At 46.1% G+C, this 17447-nt stretch overlaps 1 protein-coding gene across 3 annotated transcripts; it reads left to right on the forward strand.

Moving 5' to 3' along the window:
- The first annotated feature begins 2016 nt into the window (after positions 1–2016).
- On the forward strand, positions 2017–9317 carry haao (3-hydroxyanthranilate 3,4-dioxygenase). Of its 3 annotated transcripts, XM_041880278.2 has the most exons (11): positions 2017–2085; positions 2497–2612; positions 2951–3029; positions 4158–4241; positions 4392–4498; positions 4683–4772; positions 4876–4919; positions 6609–6763; positions 7055–7123; positions 8860–8942; positions 9126–9317. In XM_041880278.2, exons 2-11 carry the CDS (start codon positions 2524–2526, stop codon positions 9196–9198), a joined length of 873 nt encoding a protein of 290 aa, XP_041736212.1. In that variant the 5' UTR covers positions 2017–2085; positions 2497–2523; the 3' UTR covers positions 9199–9317. The 3 variants fall into 3 exon arrangements, with proteins under 3 accessions (XP_041736212.1, XP_041736204.1, XP_041736220.1); XM_041880270.2 differs by lacking the exon at positions 2017–2085 and having other exon boundaries at positions 2420–2612; XM_041880286.2 differs by lacking the exon at positions 2017–2085 and having other exon boundaries at positions 2423–2612; positions 6618–6763.
- Positions 9318–17447: the final 8130 nt, after the last annotated feature.

The following is a 17447-nucleotide window of genomic DNA, read 5'->3' on the forward strand; positions in this document are numbered from 1 at the left end:
CCACCATAATTTGCTAATAAATTCATAAAAGAATCCTACAATGTGATTTTCTGGAAAAAAAAATCTAATTTTGTCTGTCATAGTTGACATGTACCTATGATGAAAATTACAGGCCTCTCTCATCTTTTTAAGTGGGAGAACTTGCACAATTGGTGGCTGACTAAATACTTTTTTTCCCCACTGTATGTTTGTTAGCTGCATGTAGTAGTATGTTAATGTTTTTATTACAGAATGAAAGCACTGCTAGTCTAGACATGTATGATAGGGCTAGTTCATTGGATGATCACAATACAAAATGTCAACAACCATACAACATTGCCATCATTTAACATTTAACATTTAAGTCATTTAGCAGACACTCTTATCCAGAGCGACTTACAAATAGGTGCATTCAACTTAGGATAGCCAGTGGGACAAGCACTCCCTTTTTTTCCTTCTTTTTTAAAAATGTGTGTGGGGGGGTAGTAGGATTACTGTTATACTATTCTAGGTATTCCTTAAAGAGGTAGGGTTTCAAGTGTCTCTGGAAGGTGGTCAGTGACTCCGCTGTCCTGGCGTCGTGGGGGAGCTTGTTCCACCATTGGGGTGCCAGAGCAGCGAATAGCTTTGACAGGGCTGAGCGGGAATTGTGCTTCCGTAGAGGTAGGGGGGCTAGCAGGCCAGAGGTGGATGAACGTAGTGCCCTCGTTTGGGTGTAGGGTCTGATCAGAGCCTGAATGTAAGGAGGTGCCGTTCCCCTCACAGCTCCGTAGGCAAGCACCATGGTTTTGTAGTAGATGCGAGCTTCAACTGGAAGCCAGTGGAGTGTGCGGAGGAGCGGGGTGACATGAGAGAACTTGGGAAGGTTGAACACCAGACGGGCTGCAGCGTTCTGGATAAATTGTAGGGGTTTAATGGCACAGGCAGGGAGCCCAGCCAACAGCGAGTTGCAGTAATCCAGAAGGGAGATGACAAGTGCCTGGATTAGGACCTGTGCCGCTTTCTGTGTAAGGTAGGGTCGTACGCTGCAAATGTTGTAGAACATGAACCTGCAGGATCGGGTCACCGCTTTAATGTTAGCGGAGAACGACACGGTGTTGTCCAGGGTCACGCCATTAATTCAGATCATCATAATTTATCCACTAACTTTATCAATCATCTGTCTTGTATCTGGATGTGATTGGATGGATGGGTGGATGGATGGATCTTTAACATATTTATTTACCATCTTTAACATCCTCTCCAAGGAGGCAGGCTAACAAGAACTAACCTGATTTCAGCAACAATTACATGTCTAGACTGAGCTCCCGACAGACTGTGACTCCTGCCAAGCTCCAGGATATCGACAGAGAGGGGATGTAGTGTGTAGTGTGGAGAGATGGAGCTCATTAACATATTAATGGGGTAGGAAACTGTGATAAACTGCTCTTTAGTCCACCTGGGGCTTGATTAGATGCAGTACTGTACCATACAATCTGTGAGAAACAGGACGTTTATTATTTGAGAGTGTGTGAAGATGATGATGTCATATTGCCCTGCTCTACCCATGACAGACCCTTCTCTCTGGGCCAAGAGAGACTGAGGGGATCAGAAGAGAAACGGATGTCTGGATATGCAGCTGGTATGTGTCTTCCCAATGCATGTATGTTATAACCATTCCTCAGCTACTTAGCTGTTATGCCAACTTTGTTCACATTCTCTCTCTCTCTTTATACCTCTCACCTTGTCCTCCTCGTATGACTCTAGCCAAGAGTCTCCTCTGTCTACAGGAGACAGTATGCTCATTCCTGGACAGAGCCAGTGAGTTTGCAATGTAGATTTACAGTAGATGCTAGTGTTTGAGAAAGTACAAGAGAACATTAAAAAGAGTGCATTGCGTATTTCTTAGTTACCAGTGGAGGTGGGCTGAGGCGGTTGCCCTATTCATTTTACAGAGCCCAGTGAGGAAACCTAACCTCTGACCTCCGATGTCATCAACCTAGTTGTGTGTCATCACTCTGGACCCAGGCAGTGAGTGCAGATAGCAGGATAGTATGTCCTTATGAACCTTGAGATAATGTGGTAAAGGAAGTGGATTTTAAGGTGATGACCTCAGCCGATAAAACGGTAGGCTATTGATTTGAACATACATGCACACAGTCAATTAATATATATTTATTATTAGAAAAACAAAAATACAACTTATTTCATTGTATCTTTAATAATATGCATTGTTTGTTCATGTTAATTCTATGAGACTACAGAGACTGCTGTGCTCATTTTCACATGATTCATGCTTCCTCATACGTGTGCACCCTGCCTCGTCCCCTCATTACTTCACTCCACCACTTTACTGTGTTTCTTCTTTGTTTTTTTATGACCGCCCACACCATTGCCACTAGTTTAATTATTGTGGAAATGTAAGCAACCTTTCACCGTCACGTTGGACTCCTCCCCTAGCTATCCAATGGACTTTAACTCAATCAGGCTCTGAAACAGAAAAAACACACAGAACTAAGTGATTAGATGTTTTTACAGTGACCATTTTTACATCAGTTTGCAATAATGAGTGGGAAACCCCTTTTTGTGAACGTGGACAAATGGATTGCAGAGAATGAAAAGGCTTTTTTGCCACCGGTGTGCAACAAACTCATGTGAGTAGCAGCCTGGGCTAGTTTCATTTACAGATAGTTTCAGTTTTAGTTGCACACTCTGGTGTCGCTAGACTTGTAATAACTCACTAAATAAACTACAAAGGCTTTATATATCATACATCATAGATTCTTCACAAATCATCTATAAGCTTATATAAAGCATTTGTAGTTATTTTAAAATGGGACCATGTTATTATCATGTTGAGCTGTAACAAGTACTGTTTACCCCCTGACTATCTACACTAGTCCAATAGTAATCATGTACACTATGTTAGCAAAGATTGACAAAGGTAATGAATTTGAGCAAAGTGAATGCTTATATTTTATTTCTCCGCTAGGCATTTTTGTCAGCTGAACATCATGTTTGTTGGAGGTCCCAACACCAGAAAGGACTACCACATTGAGGAAGGGGAGGAGGTGAGAGAAAATGCCAGCGTTCACCTATCACATTGGCTAAATACTGTGGAAAATGATTGAATGATGTTCCTGAGTTTGTGTGACCGTTCATAGTGCTTGCAGAAAATGGGTATTCAAATGACTACGAGATAGAATTCCTATGTGATGTCCCTATCTGAAAGTAAGCAACTAATGCAAGGACACTACCATGCTATTTAGTTAGCAGTCAGTCAGCCACAGTAGTACCTTTCCTGACCCATGTGCCTGACCCTTAAGTGATAATGCCTGAGAAGATGGTGTTTGGAGAATATATTGCACGGTTGTTGTTAGGCCCGAGAGGAAGTCGGGTATATCCTCCAAACAGGGCATTATCACTTTTATACATGGGTTACCAACATATTCTAATTATGATTGACATATTTTCATAAAAAAAGTTATTTTGATTAATTTATTCATGCTATTTCATCTTTCCACAAGATATAGTCCAGACACAAATCTAAGGTTGCTACCCAAGCAGGCTGGTCGTTCATTCTATTGGTTCGGTTGCCAGTCGTTTGTTCTAAATGTTCCATTGCCATACTGTTACATAAACTCAGTCAGTTCTTCCACCGCAATAGGGACAAATTCCACAAGAATGTCACCCTTTGGTCACCGCTATTTGATCTGGCTATTTGTCTAGTTGAAGCCCAAAGTAAATCCCTGTTCAAGTGTTTCTCTTTTTTATCTTTGGTAGCATGAGAATGTCCCACTTGAAACAAACTACAATTTATAAAGGCTTTATATAGCATACACAGTCTTTGTAAGTACAACATATATGCTTCACAAATCATCTATAACCTTATCTCATACTGTATAAACGGTGACATAACAGCGCCCTATGTAGGATGCATTGCCAAATCTGACATAACCCACTATGTCGATTTCCCCAAAAGCCGAAAAACCAATGGCAATAAGCAAAGGATTGTATTTGTATTTTCAATAACATAGTCTAACCACTGGAGGTCAGCATAAGCACATTCATATCATAGTGAGGACTATTGGCTGTGATGTGAAGCTGAAGATATCCTCCATATCCTGTATCTGTACATTTTCTAGTCCGTAGTCATTGCTTTTCACTGTCATATCCTCTCCTTGTCTTGTTTTGTGCAGCTCTTTTACCAGGTGAAAGGGGACATGTGTCTGAAGTTGGTTGAGAATGGCAAACATAAGGATGTGCATATCCGCGAGGGAGAGGTGAGAGGATAGGCATTAATTTCAAGCTTCTGTCACTAAGCCCACTGTTTAACATAAGTGACAGTGCCATATCAAGCTATGCAGATTTGTTACATTCGTGTTTGTGTCATACACACCCCATGTCCTCCTGTATCCTTCTGTGGTCCTCAGATGTTTCTGCTTCCAGCTCGGATCCCCCACTCCCCCCAGAGACTGGCTAACACTGTGGGGCTGGTGGTGGAGAGAAGGAGGCTTCAGTCAGAGAGAGACTGTTTAAGGTACCACCATCCACCATGTCTTCTTATCCTTGACTTATATAATATCACTCTTCTTACACACTCTTCATCCATCTACGCGCCTCACGTCCCCTTCTGCTTGACCCCTTACAAGAGAGAGCAAGAAAGAGGGCGAGAGGGGTGAGAGAGAAAGAGTGTATTAAAGCATGGCTCTTTGTGGTTTTAGGTACTATGTGGACAACACTTCAGACACCCTTTTTGAGAGATGGTTTCACTGTGAAAACCTGGGGACCCAGCTGGTGCCAGTGATTCAAGAGTGAGACTTATATCATTGATTTTAGTCTGGCATTAAACATAACACTTTCTAGTGAACATTAGTGCTCAGCAGTGTTATACTCAGCTGATGCTTTGTTTCTCAGGTTTTTTGCGTCGGAGCAGCACAGAACAGGCAAGCCAAACCCAGGTGAGTCCCCATCTCACAAAATGACACAATGGGAAGGGTGGGCTTCAATAGGTTGATATCGGTTTGGCACTCTACTGACTGAAAATGCATTATGTCCTGATTTGCCCACCTTTGATTTTTGTGTGGTTTTACATCGGGTCTGTGGATATTTTGCTATGCTGGTGTATCCCACTACCCGAGAGCCCTGTTGGCCTATGTCAAGGATTGGTAACTTTGATGGGGGTGGGGGCCACAAAAAAACGTAACTCGTCATGAAGGGCCGCAGTGACTCGTGGGTCTGAGTACGCCATGGGAAGGAGAGAAGATTTTGCTATTTTTTTACTCATTTCATGCAATTCTACACATTTTGCCATAGGGTGGAGGCAAATGTTAGCAGTTTTTAATATGATAACTGATGATCAATGGGCCCCACCCTGGTCGGTAATTTGACCATGCTTACTACAAGTTTACATAGCTGGCCGCTAGACTAACTTACCAATAAAAACATTTTTTGCTAACAAATTTCGAAATTGCGCCTTGTGTATTCTATTATTCTAACTCTCAAGAGTAAGTTGAGACCCCGAATGAGTTCCCCCCCCCCACAAAACAATAAAATAATAAAAAGAATATTAAAACAAGAATATATATAATATATATATATATATATATATATATACAGTGCAATCGGAAAGTATTCAGACCCCTTCCCTTTTTCCACATTTTGTTACATTACAGCCTTATTCTAAAATGGATTTAAACAAAAGTTTTCCTCATTAATCTACACACAATACCCAATAATGACAAAGCGAAAACAGGTTTTTAGAAATTTTTGCTAATGTATAAAAAATTAATAAGCTGGCACAATCCCTACGGTGAAGCATGGTGGTGGCAGCATCATGCTGTGGGGATGTTTTTCAACGGCAGGGACTAGGAGACTAGTCAGGATCGAGGGAAAGACGAACGGAGCAAAGTACAGAGAGATCCTTGATGAAAACTTGCTGCAGAGCGCTCAGGACCTCAGACTGGGGCGAAGGTTCACCTTTCCACATTACAACGACCCTAAGCACACAGCCAAGACAACGCAGGAGTGGCTTCGGGACAAGTCTCTGAATGTCCTTGAGTGGCCCAGCCAGAGCCCGGACTTGAACCCGATCGAACATCTCTGGAGAGACCTGAAAATAGCTGTGCAGCAACGCTCCCCATCCAACCTGACAGAGCTTGAGAGGATCTGCATAGAAGAATGGGAGAAACTCCCCAAATACAGGTGTGCCAAGCTTGTAGCGTCATACCCAAGAAGACTCGAGGCTATAATCGCTGCCAAAGCTGCTTCAACAAAGTACTGAGTAAAGGGTCTGAATACTTATTTAAATGTGGTATTTCAGTTTTTTATTTATAATACATTTGGAAAAAAATCTAAAAACCTGTTTTTGCTTTGTCATTATGGGGTATTGTGTGTAGATTGATGAGGAAAAAAACGATTTAATCCATTTTAGAATAAGGCTGCAACATAACAAAATGTGGAAAAAGTCAAGGGGTCTGAATACTTTCCGAATGCACCTGTATATATACATATATTTGTGTGTGTGTGTGAAATTGGTCCGCAGGCCTACCAAAGGGGGCCTCCAGTTGCCCATCCCTGGCGTATGTTTTATCATTTTATGTGCTATCGTAGTGCATACTGTATTGCACTGTGATGCATTTCTGCCACTGTTTGTCTAGATGAGGTCTTCAGACAGCCCCCCTTCCCCATGAACACCATGCATGTGATGACCCCCTTCCACTTCAGAGACTGGGTGGACAAACAGCGGCCCTCCCTGGCCAGCGGACGCCCCATTGACATGTTTGGGGCCCAGTTTGAGACAGAGGTGACCCTGGAATATTCCAATTATGACTTAGCTATTTGCTGAACTTACACATCGATTGAGACCTTTCAAAGCGATCAGTCTAGACTGAGCACCCCACTGATTCAAACTCATGACTCGCTAATATTGAAAGTTGAATACATGTTGCTCATTAGTGTGTTGATTATGTTGCTCATCATTGTAGTAGGAGCTATAATTCAATTAGGACTGGTTTATCAGTTTAGTGAGTGTATAGATGATGATGGTGGTGATGATGATGATGATGATGATGTTTCTTCTACCACTCTGTGACAGACCATGCTGTATGGGCCCGGGCAGACAGAGGCTTGTGAACGAGAAACTGATGTCTGGATATGGCAGCAGGTATGTCTCCTATTACTACTCTATTAGAGTATTTGCATTTCTGTCATGTTATCATGCCTTCAGAATTTCTTTCAATTTGTGTTATTTCTCGCTCTTCCTTTACATCTACAGTGAGGGAAAAAAGTATTTGATCCCCTGCTGATTTTTTATGTTTGCCCACTGACAAAGAAATGATCAGTCTATAATTTTAATGGTAGGTTTATTTGAACAGTGAGAGACAGAATAACAACAAAAAAATCCAGAAAACCGCATGTCAGAAATGTTATAAATTGAGCTGCATTTTAATGAGGGAAATAAGTATTTGACCCCCTCTCAATCAGAAATATTTCTGGCTCCCAGGTGTCTTTTATACAGGTAACGAGCTGAGATTAAGAGCACACTCTTAAAGGGAGTGCTCCTAATCTCAGTTTGTTACCTGTATAAAAGACACCTGTCCACAGAAGCAATCAATCAATCAGATTCCAAACTCTCCACCATGGCCAAGACCAAAGAGCTCTCCAAGGATGTCAGGGACAAGATTGTAGACCTACACAAGGCTGGAATGGGCTACAAGACCATCGCCAAGCAGCTTGGTGAGAAGGTGGCAACAGTTGGTGTGATTATTCGCAAATGGAAGAAACACAAAAGACCTGTCAATCTCCCTCGGCCTGGGGCTCCATGCAAGATCTCACCTCGTGGAGTTGCAATGATCATGAGAACGGTGAGGAATCAGCCCAGAACTACACGGGAGGATCTTGTCAATGATCTCAAGGCAGCTGGGACCATAGTCACCAAGAAAACAATTGGTAACACACTACGCCGTGAAGGACTGAAATTCTGCAGCGCCCGCAAGGTCCCCCTGCTCAAGAAAGCACATATACAGGGCCGTCTGAAGTTTGCCAATGAACATCTGAATGATTCAGAGGAGAACTGGGTGAAAGTGTTGTGGTCAGATGAGACCAAAATCGAGCTCTTTGGCATCAACTCAACTCGGCGTGTTTGGAGGAGGAGGAATGCTGCCTATGACCCCAAGAACACCATCCCCACCGTCAAACATTATGCTTTGGGGGTGTTTTTCTGCTAAGGGGACAGGACAACTTCACCGCATCAAAGGGACGATGGACGGGGCCATGTACCATCAAATCTTGGGTGAGAACCTCCTTCCCTCAGCCAGGGCATTGAAAATGGGTCGTGGATGGGTTTTCCAGCATGACAATGACCCAAAACACATGGCCAAGGCAACAAAGGAGTGGCTCAAGAAGCAGCACATTAAGGTCCTGGAGTGGCCTAGCCAGTCTCCAGACCTTAATCCCATAGAAGATCTGTGGAGGGAGCTGAAGGTTCGAGTTGCCAAACGTCAGGCTCGAATCCTTAATGAATTGGAGAAGATCTGCAAAGATGAGATGTGTGCAAACCTGGTGGCCAACTACAAGAAACGTCTGACCTCTGTGATTGCCAACAAGGGTTTTGCCACCAGGTACTAAGTCATGTTTTGCAGAGGGGTCAAATACTTATTTCCCTCATTAAAATGCAAATCAATTCATAACATGACATGCGTTTTTCTGGATTTTGTTGTTGTTATTCTGTCTCTCACTGTTCAAATAAACCTACCATTAAAATTATAGACTGATCATTTCTTTGTCAGTGGGCAAATGTACAAAATCAGCAGGGGATCAAATACTTTTTTCCCTCACTGTATCTGCTTCCCTCTGTCTATTTGCACTTTGTCTCTCGCTCACCCACTCTTCCTCTTTCAGGAGGGATCCTCCCATGTGACTCTGGATGGCCAAGAGTTCCCTCTGTCCACAGGAGACAGTCTACTCATTCCTGGACACAGCCAGTGAGTGGGATGATGAGTGTGATAATAAGAGAAGGAAAAAAAATTGCTTTTGAGGAAGGAAGTTAAATTCAAGTAACACAAGAAAAAAGAAGTTAGGCAACTCAGATACAGCAGAGGCTGTTATTTTGTGGTTTGATAGAGGAATCTGTTTGACTTTGTGTTTGTCTGATTCATATGCTGCAGGTACCAATGGAGGCGGGCTGAGGGGAGCATTTCCCTGTTTGTCGCTCAGAACCCAGAGAGGAAGCGTGCATGACCTGTGACACACAAGAGAAGGGGGGCACTGTTTTAGCTGTCCCATAATGTATATGTTTGGTGACAGTACTGTTTTTCTTCCGGAATCACGATGAAAATAAACACCCTTACACAGAAGTACTTTTGCTGCTCCACCATCGTTTTATTTGATAGAGGTTAGGTTTTTCAGTTTAGCCTTCTGGCCTACTCTAAGGTGGCAGCGGTGGGATGGCGCACCGCAAATCAGTGAATTCCAAAAAGAGATGTAAAGGAACGTGTACAGTGTTGCGTTCTCAGCAGCAGCATCAACTGTCAGTAAAGGCACCTAAAATTGAAACGAGGTGGAATACCATGGAATCGTCCGGCAAAGAAGAGGTAAATTAAAAGAATCTAGGAGCCCGACCAAGAGGCCAAACAGAACCAGAACCGCCTGAGTTGACGATAGAACCGCCAGATACAGGCATAAAAGACTATCCGACTGAAGGAGCAGTTGGGGGACCAGAACCACACCCAACCATGGTAGCCCTTTTCCAGTAACTTCTCACCTGCCTTGAGAGGAGGGACGAAGACCTCAAGCATGAGTTCCGGGGCCTACGACAATCTATCCTCACAGCTCCTCACCAAGCGGAACTCATCAGTGAGAGCCCAAGATTGGGTCTGCCAACACCAGGACGACGGAGGATCGAAGATGCCTTCATACTAGCAGGGGGAGGACATTGAAAACTACCTGCTGAGATTTGAGAGAATGGCCAAGATGTGGCAGTGGCCGGAGGTAGAGTGGGCCTGCAGGGTGTCCCATTGCTCACAGGCAAGGCGTAAGAGGCTTACACAGCAATGGATGAGGGGTTGTCCAATGTCTACAAGGACCTGAAGGAAGCGCTGCTGGTGAAGTTCAACATCTCCCCGGAGACCTACCATCAACGCTTCAGAGCTGCATCAACGCCATCAGGTGAGTCGCCGACGGAGACGTACCACCGCCTCAAGGGCCTGTACTGACGATGGGTATGACCAGAGGAGAAGACACAGGACGAGATCGGTGAGGTCATCATCCTCGAGCAACATCTACATGTTCTCCCACAAGACACTCAAACCTGGGACAGAGAGCATGAGCCCAAGGATGGGCTTATGGCGGCCAAGCTGGCACTGCAGTACCTTAATGCATGTAAAGGGGGCCCACCACAACCTGCAGCACCCGCTCCAAGGAGTTTCAGAGACACAAGGGACATCAGAGATGCCAGAGATGATGGAGGTAACTCTGGGGGGTATGTGTCTGGGAGGAGGGAGGTAAGGGATCATGCAGTTCGCTCTGATGGGAGGGGCCTGACCTGTTTTTACTGTGAGTAGCAAGGGCACAAAGCTTCAATGTGTCCACTACGTAAATCCAAGCTCTCAGGTTACTGTTACAGTGAGGGAAAAAATAATTTGATCCCCTGCTGATTTTGTACGTTGGCCCACTGACAAAGACATGATCAGTCTATAATTTTAATGGTAGGTTTATTTGAACAGTGAGAGACAGAATAACAACAACAAAATCCAGAAAAATGCATGTCAGAAATGTTATAAATTGATTTGCATTTTAATGACGGAAATAAGTATTTGACCCCTCTGCAAAACATGACTTAGTACTTGGTGGCAAAACCCTTGTTGGCAATCACAGAGGTCAGACGTTTCTTGTAGTTGGCCACCAGGTTTGCACACATCTCAGGAGGGATTTTGTCCCACTCCTCTTTGCAGATCTTCTCCAATTCATTAAGGATTCGAGCCTGACGTTTGGCAACTCGAACCTTCAGCTCCCTCCACAGATCTTCTATGGGATTAAGGTCTGGAGACTGGCTAGGCCACTCCAGGACCTTAATGTGCTGCTTCTTGAGCCACTCCTTTGTTGCCTTGGCCATGTGTTTTGGGTCATTGTCATGCTGGAATACCCATCCACGACCCATTTTCAATGCCCTGGCTGAGGGAAGGAGGTTCTCACCCAAGATTTGACGGTACATGGTGCCGTCCATCGTCCTTTTGATGCGGTGAAGTTGTTCTGTCCCCTTAGCAGAAAAACACCCCCAAAGCATAATGTTTCCACCTCCATGTTTGACGGTGGGGATGGTGTTCTTGAGGTCATAGGCAACATTCCTCCTCCTCCAAACATGGCGAGTTGAGTTGATGCCAAAGAGCTCGATTTTGGTCTCATCTGACCACAACACTTTCACCCAGTTCTCCTCTGAATCATTCAGATGTTCATTGGCAAACTTCAGAAGGGCCTGTATATGTGCTTTCTTGAGCAGGGGGACCATGCGGGTGCTTGAGGATTTCAGTCCTTCACGGCATAGTGTGTTACCAATTGTTTTCTTGGTGACTATGGTCCCAGCTGCCTTGAGATCATTACATTTACATTTACATTTACGTCATTTAGCAGACGCTCTTATCCAGAGCGACTTACAAATAGGTGCATTCACCTTATAGCCAGTGGGATAACCACTTTACACATTTTTTTTTTTTTTTTTTTTTTGGGGGTGGGGGGTGGGTTGGGGTAAGGGGGGTGGGGGGGGTAGAAGGATTACTTTATCCTATCCCAGGTATTCCTTAAAGAGGTGGGGTTTCAAATGTCTCCGGAAGGTGGTGAGTGACTCCGCTGTCCTGGCGTCGTGAGGGAGCTTGTTCCACCATTGGGGTGCCAGAGCAGCGAACAGTTTTGACTGGGCTGAGCGGGAACTATGCTTCCGCAGAGGTAGGGGAGCCAGCAGGCCAGAGGTGGATGAACGCAATGCCCTCGTTTGGGTGTAGGGACTGATCAGAGCCTGAAGGTACGGAGGTGCCGTTCCCCTCACAGCTCCGTAGGCAAGCACCATGGTCTTGTAGCAGATGCGAGCTTCAACTGGAAGCCAGTGGAGTGTGCGGAGGAGCGGGGTGACGTGAGAGAACTTGGGAAGGTTGAACACCAGACGGGCTGCGGCATTCTGGATGAGTTGTAGGGGTTTAATGGCACAGGCAGGGAGCCCAGCCAACAGCGAGTTGCAGTAATCCAGACGGGAGATGACAAGTGCCTGGATTAGGACCTGTGCCGCTTCCTGTGTAAGTCAGGGTCGTACTCTCCGAATGTTGTAGAGCATGAACCTACAGAATCGGGTCACCGCCTTGATGTTAGCGGAGAACGACAGGGTGTTGTCCAGGGTCACGCCAAGGCTCTTCGCACTCTGGGAGGAGGACACAACGGAGTTGTCAACCGTGATGGCGAGATCATGGAACAGGCAGTCCTTCCCCGGGAGGAAGAGCAGCTCCGTCTTGCCAAGGTTCAGCTTGAGGTGGTGATCCGTCATCCATACTGATATGTCTGCCAGACATGCAGAGATGCGATTCGCCACCTGGTTATCAGAAGGGGGAAAGGAGAAGATTAGTTGTGTGTCGTCAGCGTAGCAATGATAGGAGAGGCCATGTGAGGATATGACAGAGCCAAGTGACTTGGTGTATAGCGAGAATAGGAGAGGGCCTAGAACTTAGCCCTGGGGGACACCAGTGGTGAGAGCACGTGGTGCGGAGACAGCTTCTCGCCACGCCACTTGGTAGGAGCGACCGGTCAGGTAGGACGCAATCCAAGAGTGAGCCGCGCCGGAGATGCCCAGCTCGGAGAGGGTGGAGAGGAGGATCTGATGGTTCACAGTATCAAAGGCAGCAGACAGGTCTAGAAGGACAAGAGCAGAGGAGAGAGAGTTAGCTTTAGCAGTGCGGAGAGCCTCCGTGACACAGAGAAGAGCAGTCTCAGTTGAATGACCAGTCTTGAAACCTGACTGGTTTGGATCAAGAAGGTCATTCTGAGAGAGATAGCAAGAGAGTTGGCTAAAGACAGCACGCTCAATAGTTTTGGAGAGAAAAGAAAGAAGGGATACTGGTCTGTAGTTGTTGACATCAGAGGGATCGAGTGTTGGTTTTTTGAGAAGGGGTGCAACTCTCGCTCTCTTGAAGACGGAAGGGACATAGCCAGTGGTCAAGGATGAGTTGATCAGCGAGGTGAGGTAAGGGGGAAGGTCACCGGAGATGGTCTGGAGAAGAGAGGAGGGGATAGGGTCAAGCGGGCAGGTTGTTGGGCGGCCTGCCGTCACAAGTCGCAAGATTTTATCTGGAGAGAGAGGGGAGAAAGAAGTCAAAGTATAGGGTAGGGCAGTGTGAGCAGGACCAGCAGTGTCATTTGACTTAACAAACGAGGATCGGATGTCGTCAACCTTCTTTTCAAAATGGTTGACGAAGTCATCCACAGAGAGGGAGGATGGGGGGGGGGGAGGATTCAGCAGGGAGGAGAATGTGGCAAAGAGCTTCCTAGGGTTAGAGGCAGATGCTTGGAATTTAGAGTGGTAGAAAGTGGCTTAGCAGCAGAAACAGATGAAGAAATGTAGAGAGGAGGGAGTGAAAAGATGCCAGGTCCGCAGGGAGTCTAGTTTTCTTCCATTTCCGCTCAGCTGCCCGGAGCTCTGTTCTGTGAGCTCGCAATGAGTCATCAAGCCACGGAGCTGGAGGGGTGGACCGAGCCGGCTGGGAGGATAGGGGACATAGAGAGTCAAAGGATGCAGAAAGGGAGGAGAGGAGGGTTGAGGAGGCAGAATCAGGAGATTGGAGGGAGAAGGATTGAGCAGAGGGAAGAGATGATAGGATGGAAGAGGAGAGAGTAGCGGGAGAGAGAGAGCGAAGGTTGCGACGGCGCATTACCATCTGTGTAGGGTTAGAGTGAGTAGTGTTGGAGGAGAGGGAGAGAGAAAAGGATACAAAGTAGTGGTCGGAGACTTGGAGGGGAGTTGCAGTGAGATTAGTTGAACAACAGCATCTAGTAAAGATGAGGTCAAGCGTATTGCCTGCCTTGTGAGTAGGGGGGGACTGTGAGAGGGTGAGGTCAAAAGAGGAGAGGAGTGGAAAGAAGGAGGCAGAGAGAAATTAGTCAAATGTAGACGTAGGGAGGTTGAAATCCCCCAGAACTGTGAGGGGTGAGCCATCCTCAGGAAAGGTACTTATCAAGGCGTCAAGCTCATTGATGAACTCTCCAAGGGAACCTGGAGGGCGATAGATGACAAGGATATTAAGCTTAAATGGGCTAGTGACTGTGACAGCATGGAATTCAAATGAGGAGATAGACAGATGGGTCAGGGGAAAAATTGAGAATGTCCACTTGGGAGAGATGAGGATTCCTGTGCCACCACCCCGCTGACCAGATGCTCTCGGGGTATGCGAAAACACATGGTCAGACGAGGAGAGAGCAGCAGGAGTAGCAGTGTTTTCAGTGGTAATCCATGTTTCCGTCAGCGCCAAGAAGTCGAGGGACTAGAGGGTAGCATAGGCTGAGATTAACTCTGCCTTGTTGGCAGCAGAACGGCAGTTCCAGAGGCTGCCTCAGACCTGGAACTCCACGTGGGAGGTGCGTGCAGGGACCACCAGGTTAGAGAGGCAGCAGCCACGCGGTGTGAGGCGTTTGTGTAGCCTGTGCGGAGAGGAGAGAACAGGGATAGGCAGAGGCATAGTTGACAGGCTGCAGCAGATGGCTACAATAATGCAGAGGAGATCGGAATGAAATGAACTAAACATCTGGGAAAGGAGAGAGCGGGGCCTCCCTCACCACAACCCCCAAATATAACTCTCCCAACTTCCACCTCAGAAACTATAATTGTTGTAAACTACAGCGGTTCAATGTTTTCTAGGAATAGACTAACTTAGTTTATTCAGCTAGCTAACTAGGTGCAGTATTATTCAGTGAAAATCGTCCGGGCACCTCGTCATAAGACGCCACAGCCAGCTAGCATGCCGGCCACAACAAACCACCAGTGTATCAACACGCAAGCAGATCGTTTGTGTCCGTGTCTAACGTTGTGGGTTAGTCCCGGCAGCTTGAGCGAGTCCGTCGTCAACTTATTCAGCCAGTTAGTTAGCTAGAATAGTTAGCAAACTAGCTAGCCATTGCTTTCAGACAAAGAATAACCCCTCCTTTCACGGCACGAACACACAGAGAGAGACAAAATAACGTTAACTAGTCACCCATGTCCCGAATTCCTTGAACGACTCGGGCTATCAATATGTAAAAAAAAAAAAACACAAATGTAGGTTATGACTTACCCCTAGCAGCTACTGTTAGCTAGCCAAGTGCAAAGCTAGCCACTGAATTGACTCAGCCAGTTCGTGTCTGTTCGCTTGGTCGTTCCAGCTATTGTTTACTAGTAGCTATCCAGGTAGCAACAAGCTAGCTAAATTTCAAGCACAGTAGCCACTTGCTACCTAACGTTAACGGTTCAGACAATGAGGTTAGAAAACAGCTGAATGGTAGGCAATTATTGTATGCAATTATTGTAGGCAGCCAGCTGGCATAATTACAGGCACTCTCAGGCGTGAAACAACTATACCGTTGCTAATAGCTACTCGCCAGCTAGTCCAGGTGGTGGGTTAGCTAGCTAGCTTCGTGCTACACCCGGCACAGCCGAATACAATACTAACCTACAATAATTACATACAACAACCCACGATAACTACCTACAATACCTAACTACAATCTAAATACATAGTTTAAGCCTTACTCGACAAAGCCCAAGCTGTGTATAAAGCCAAGCTTACCCGATGCCAAGCTTACCCGACGACCTCCTCCTTCGACGACCTCATCATTGACAAGATCCTCCCGTGTAGTTCTGGGCTGATTCCTCACCGTTCTCATGATCATTGCAACTCCACGTGGTGAGGTCTTGCATGGAGCCCCAGGCTGAGGGAGATTGACAGTTATTTTGTGTTTCTTCCATTTGCGAATAATCACACCAACTGTTGTCACCTTCTCACCAAGCTGCTTGGCGATGGTCTTGTAGCCCATTCCAGCCTTGTGTAGGTCTACAATCTTGTCCCTGACATCCTTGGAGAGCTCTTTGGTCTTGGCCATGGTGGAGAGTTTGGAATCTGATTGATTGATTGCTTCTGTGGACAGGTGTCTTTTACACAGGTAACAAGCTGAGATTAGGAGCACTCCCTTTAAGAGTGTGCTCTTAATCTCAGCTCGTTACCTGTATAAAAGACAGCTGGGAGCCAGAAATCTTTCTGATTGAGAGGGGGTCAAATAATTATTTCCCTCATTAAAATGCAAATGAATTTTTAACATTTTTGACATGCGTTTTTCTGGATTATTTCGTTGTTATTCTGTCTCTCACTGTTCAAATAAACCTACCATTAAAATTATAGACTGATCATTTCTTTGTCAGTGGGCAAACGTACAAAATCAGCAGGGGATCAAATACTTTTTTCCCTCACTGTAGCAGGAGGTGAGTGGTGCCGTCTAGTTGTAGACCACTTGTTCTCAACCTTGCATATACAGTTCCATGGGCAGGCCATCTAGGGCCACATAAGACCTATCTCAAGCTAGGCTCCCGTTTCTTTTGGGCCTCCATGTACACTGATGTGCAAACTAATGCCAGAAAACCTGTGTTGTCCGTAGGTCTGACCGGGCTCCTCTCTGTTCACTGCCAGTTATCTCTACCCCATTCAAGAGAATTGCAATGGACATTGTTGGACCCTTGGAGAAGAGTAGTGTAGCTTACGAGTACATACTGGTGATCTGTGACTATGCCACCCGGTTCCCGGAAGCCTTCCCACTCCGTTCCATAACCACTCCAAAAATAATCAGTGCTCTTGTTTAGCTCTTCTCTCGTGTAGAAATCCCAGATAAAATCCTGACGGACCAAGGGACAAACTTCACCTCACGACTGATGGTTGAACTCCACCAACAGCTGTGCATCAAAGGCTTGAGGACCACTCCCTACCATCCCCAAACGGATGGGCTCGTAGAGAGATTCAATCCAACGCTCAAGAACATGCTGAGGAAGTTTGTGGCCGAGGCAAAGGCTGGAATAAGTGGTTACCCTTTCTGCTTTTTGCTTACAGGGAGGTGCCTCAGGCGTCGACGGGTTTCTCGCCATTCAAACTCCTCTATGGGTGGCCAGTGCAGGGACCACTGGATCTGCTGAAGAAGTACTGGGAGGGTCCCTCAGCAGCAACCTCGGGACAGCGGATTGCCCAGTACGCCCTCCAGATGTGTGACAGTCTGGAAAGGTACCGAGAGGAAGCCAGGGTGAACCTTCACCAAGCCCAGAAGGCCCTCCTTCCCTTGTCTACCAGCAAACTCCTCGCGCAGTGGCAAGGGCCATACCTAATCGGGAGGAGTATGGGCCCGGTGACCTACGAGGTGCTGCCCCCAGACAAGGGTAAGGAGAATCAAACCTACCATGTGAACCTCCTCAAGGCCTGGGAGGAGAGAGAGGAACTCTCCAA

Source organism: Coregonus clupeaformis, chromosome 1 (assembly GCF_020615455.1).
Source record: "Coregonus clupeaformis isolate EN_2021a chromosome 1, ASM2061545v1, whole genome shotgun sequence".
In the NCBI taxonomy this organism is placed as follows: Eukaryota; Metazoa; Chordata; class Actinopteri; order Salmoniformes; family Salmonidae; genus Coregonus; species Coregonus clupeaformis.

What these genes read in the sequence shown, in the direction of transcription:
- haao (XM_041880278.2), top strand. Translation starts at nt 2,524, where the DNA reads ATGAGTGGGAAACCCCTTTTTGTGAACGTGGACAAATGGATTGCAGAG. An exon ending in CCGGTGTGCAACAAACTCAT is followed by an intron (nt 2,613 to 2,950) that starts GTGAGTAGCAGC and finishes TTTCTCCGCTAG; the next exon opens with GCATTTTTGTCAGCTGAACA. An exon ending in AACAGGCAAGCCAAACCCAG is followed by an intron (nt 4,920 to 6,608) that starts GTGAGTCCCCAT and finishes TTTCTGCCACTG; the next exon opens with TTTGTCTAGATGAGGTCTTC.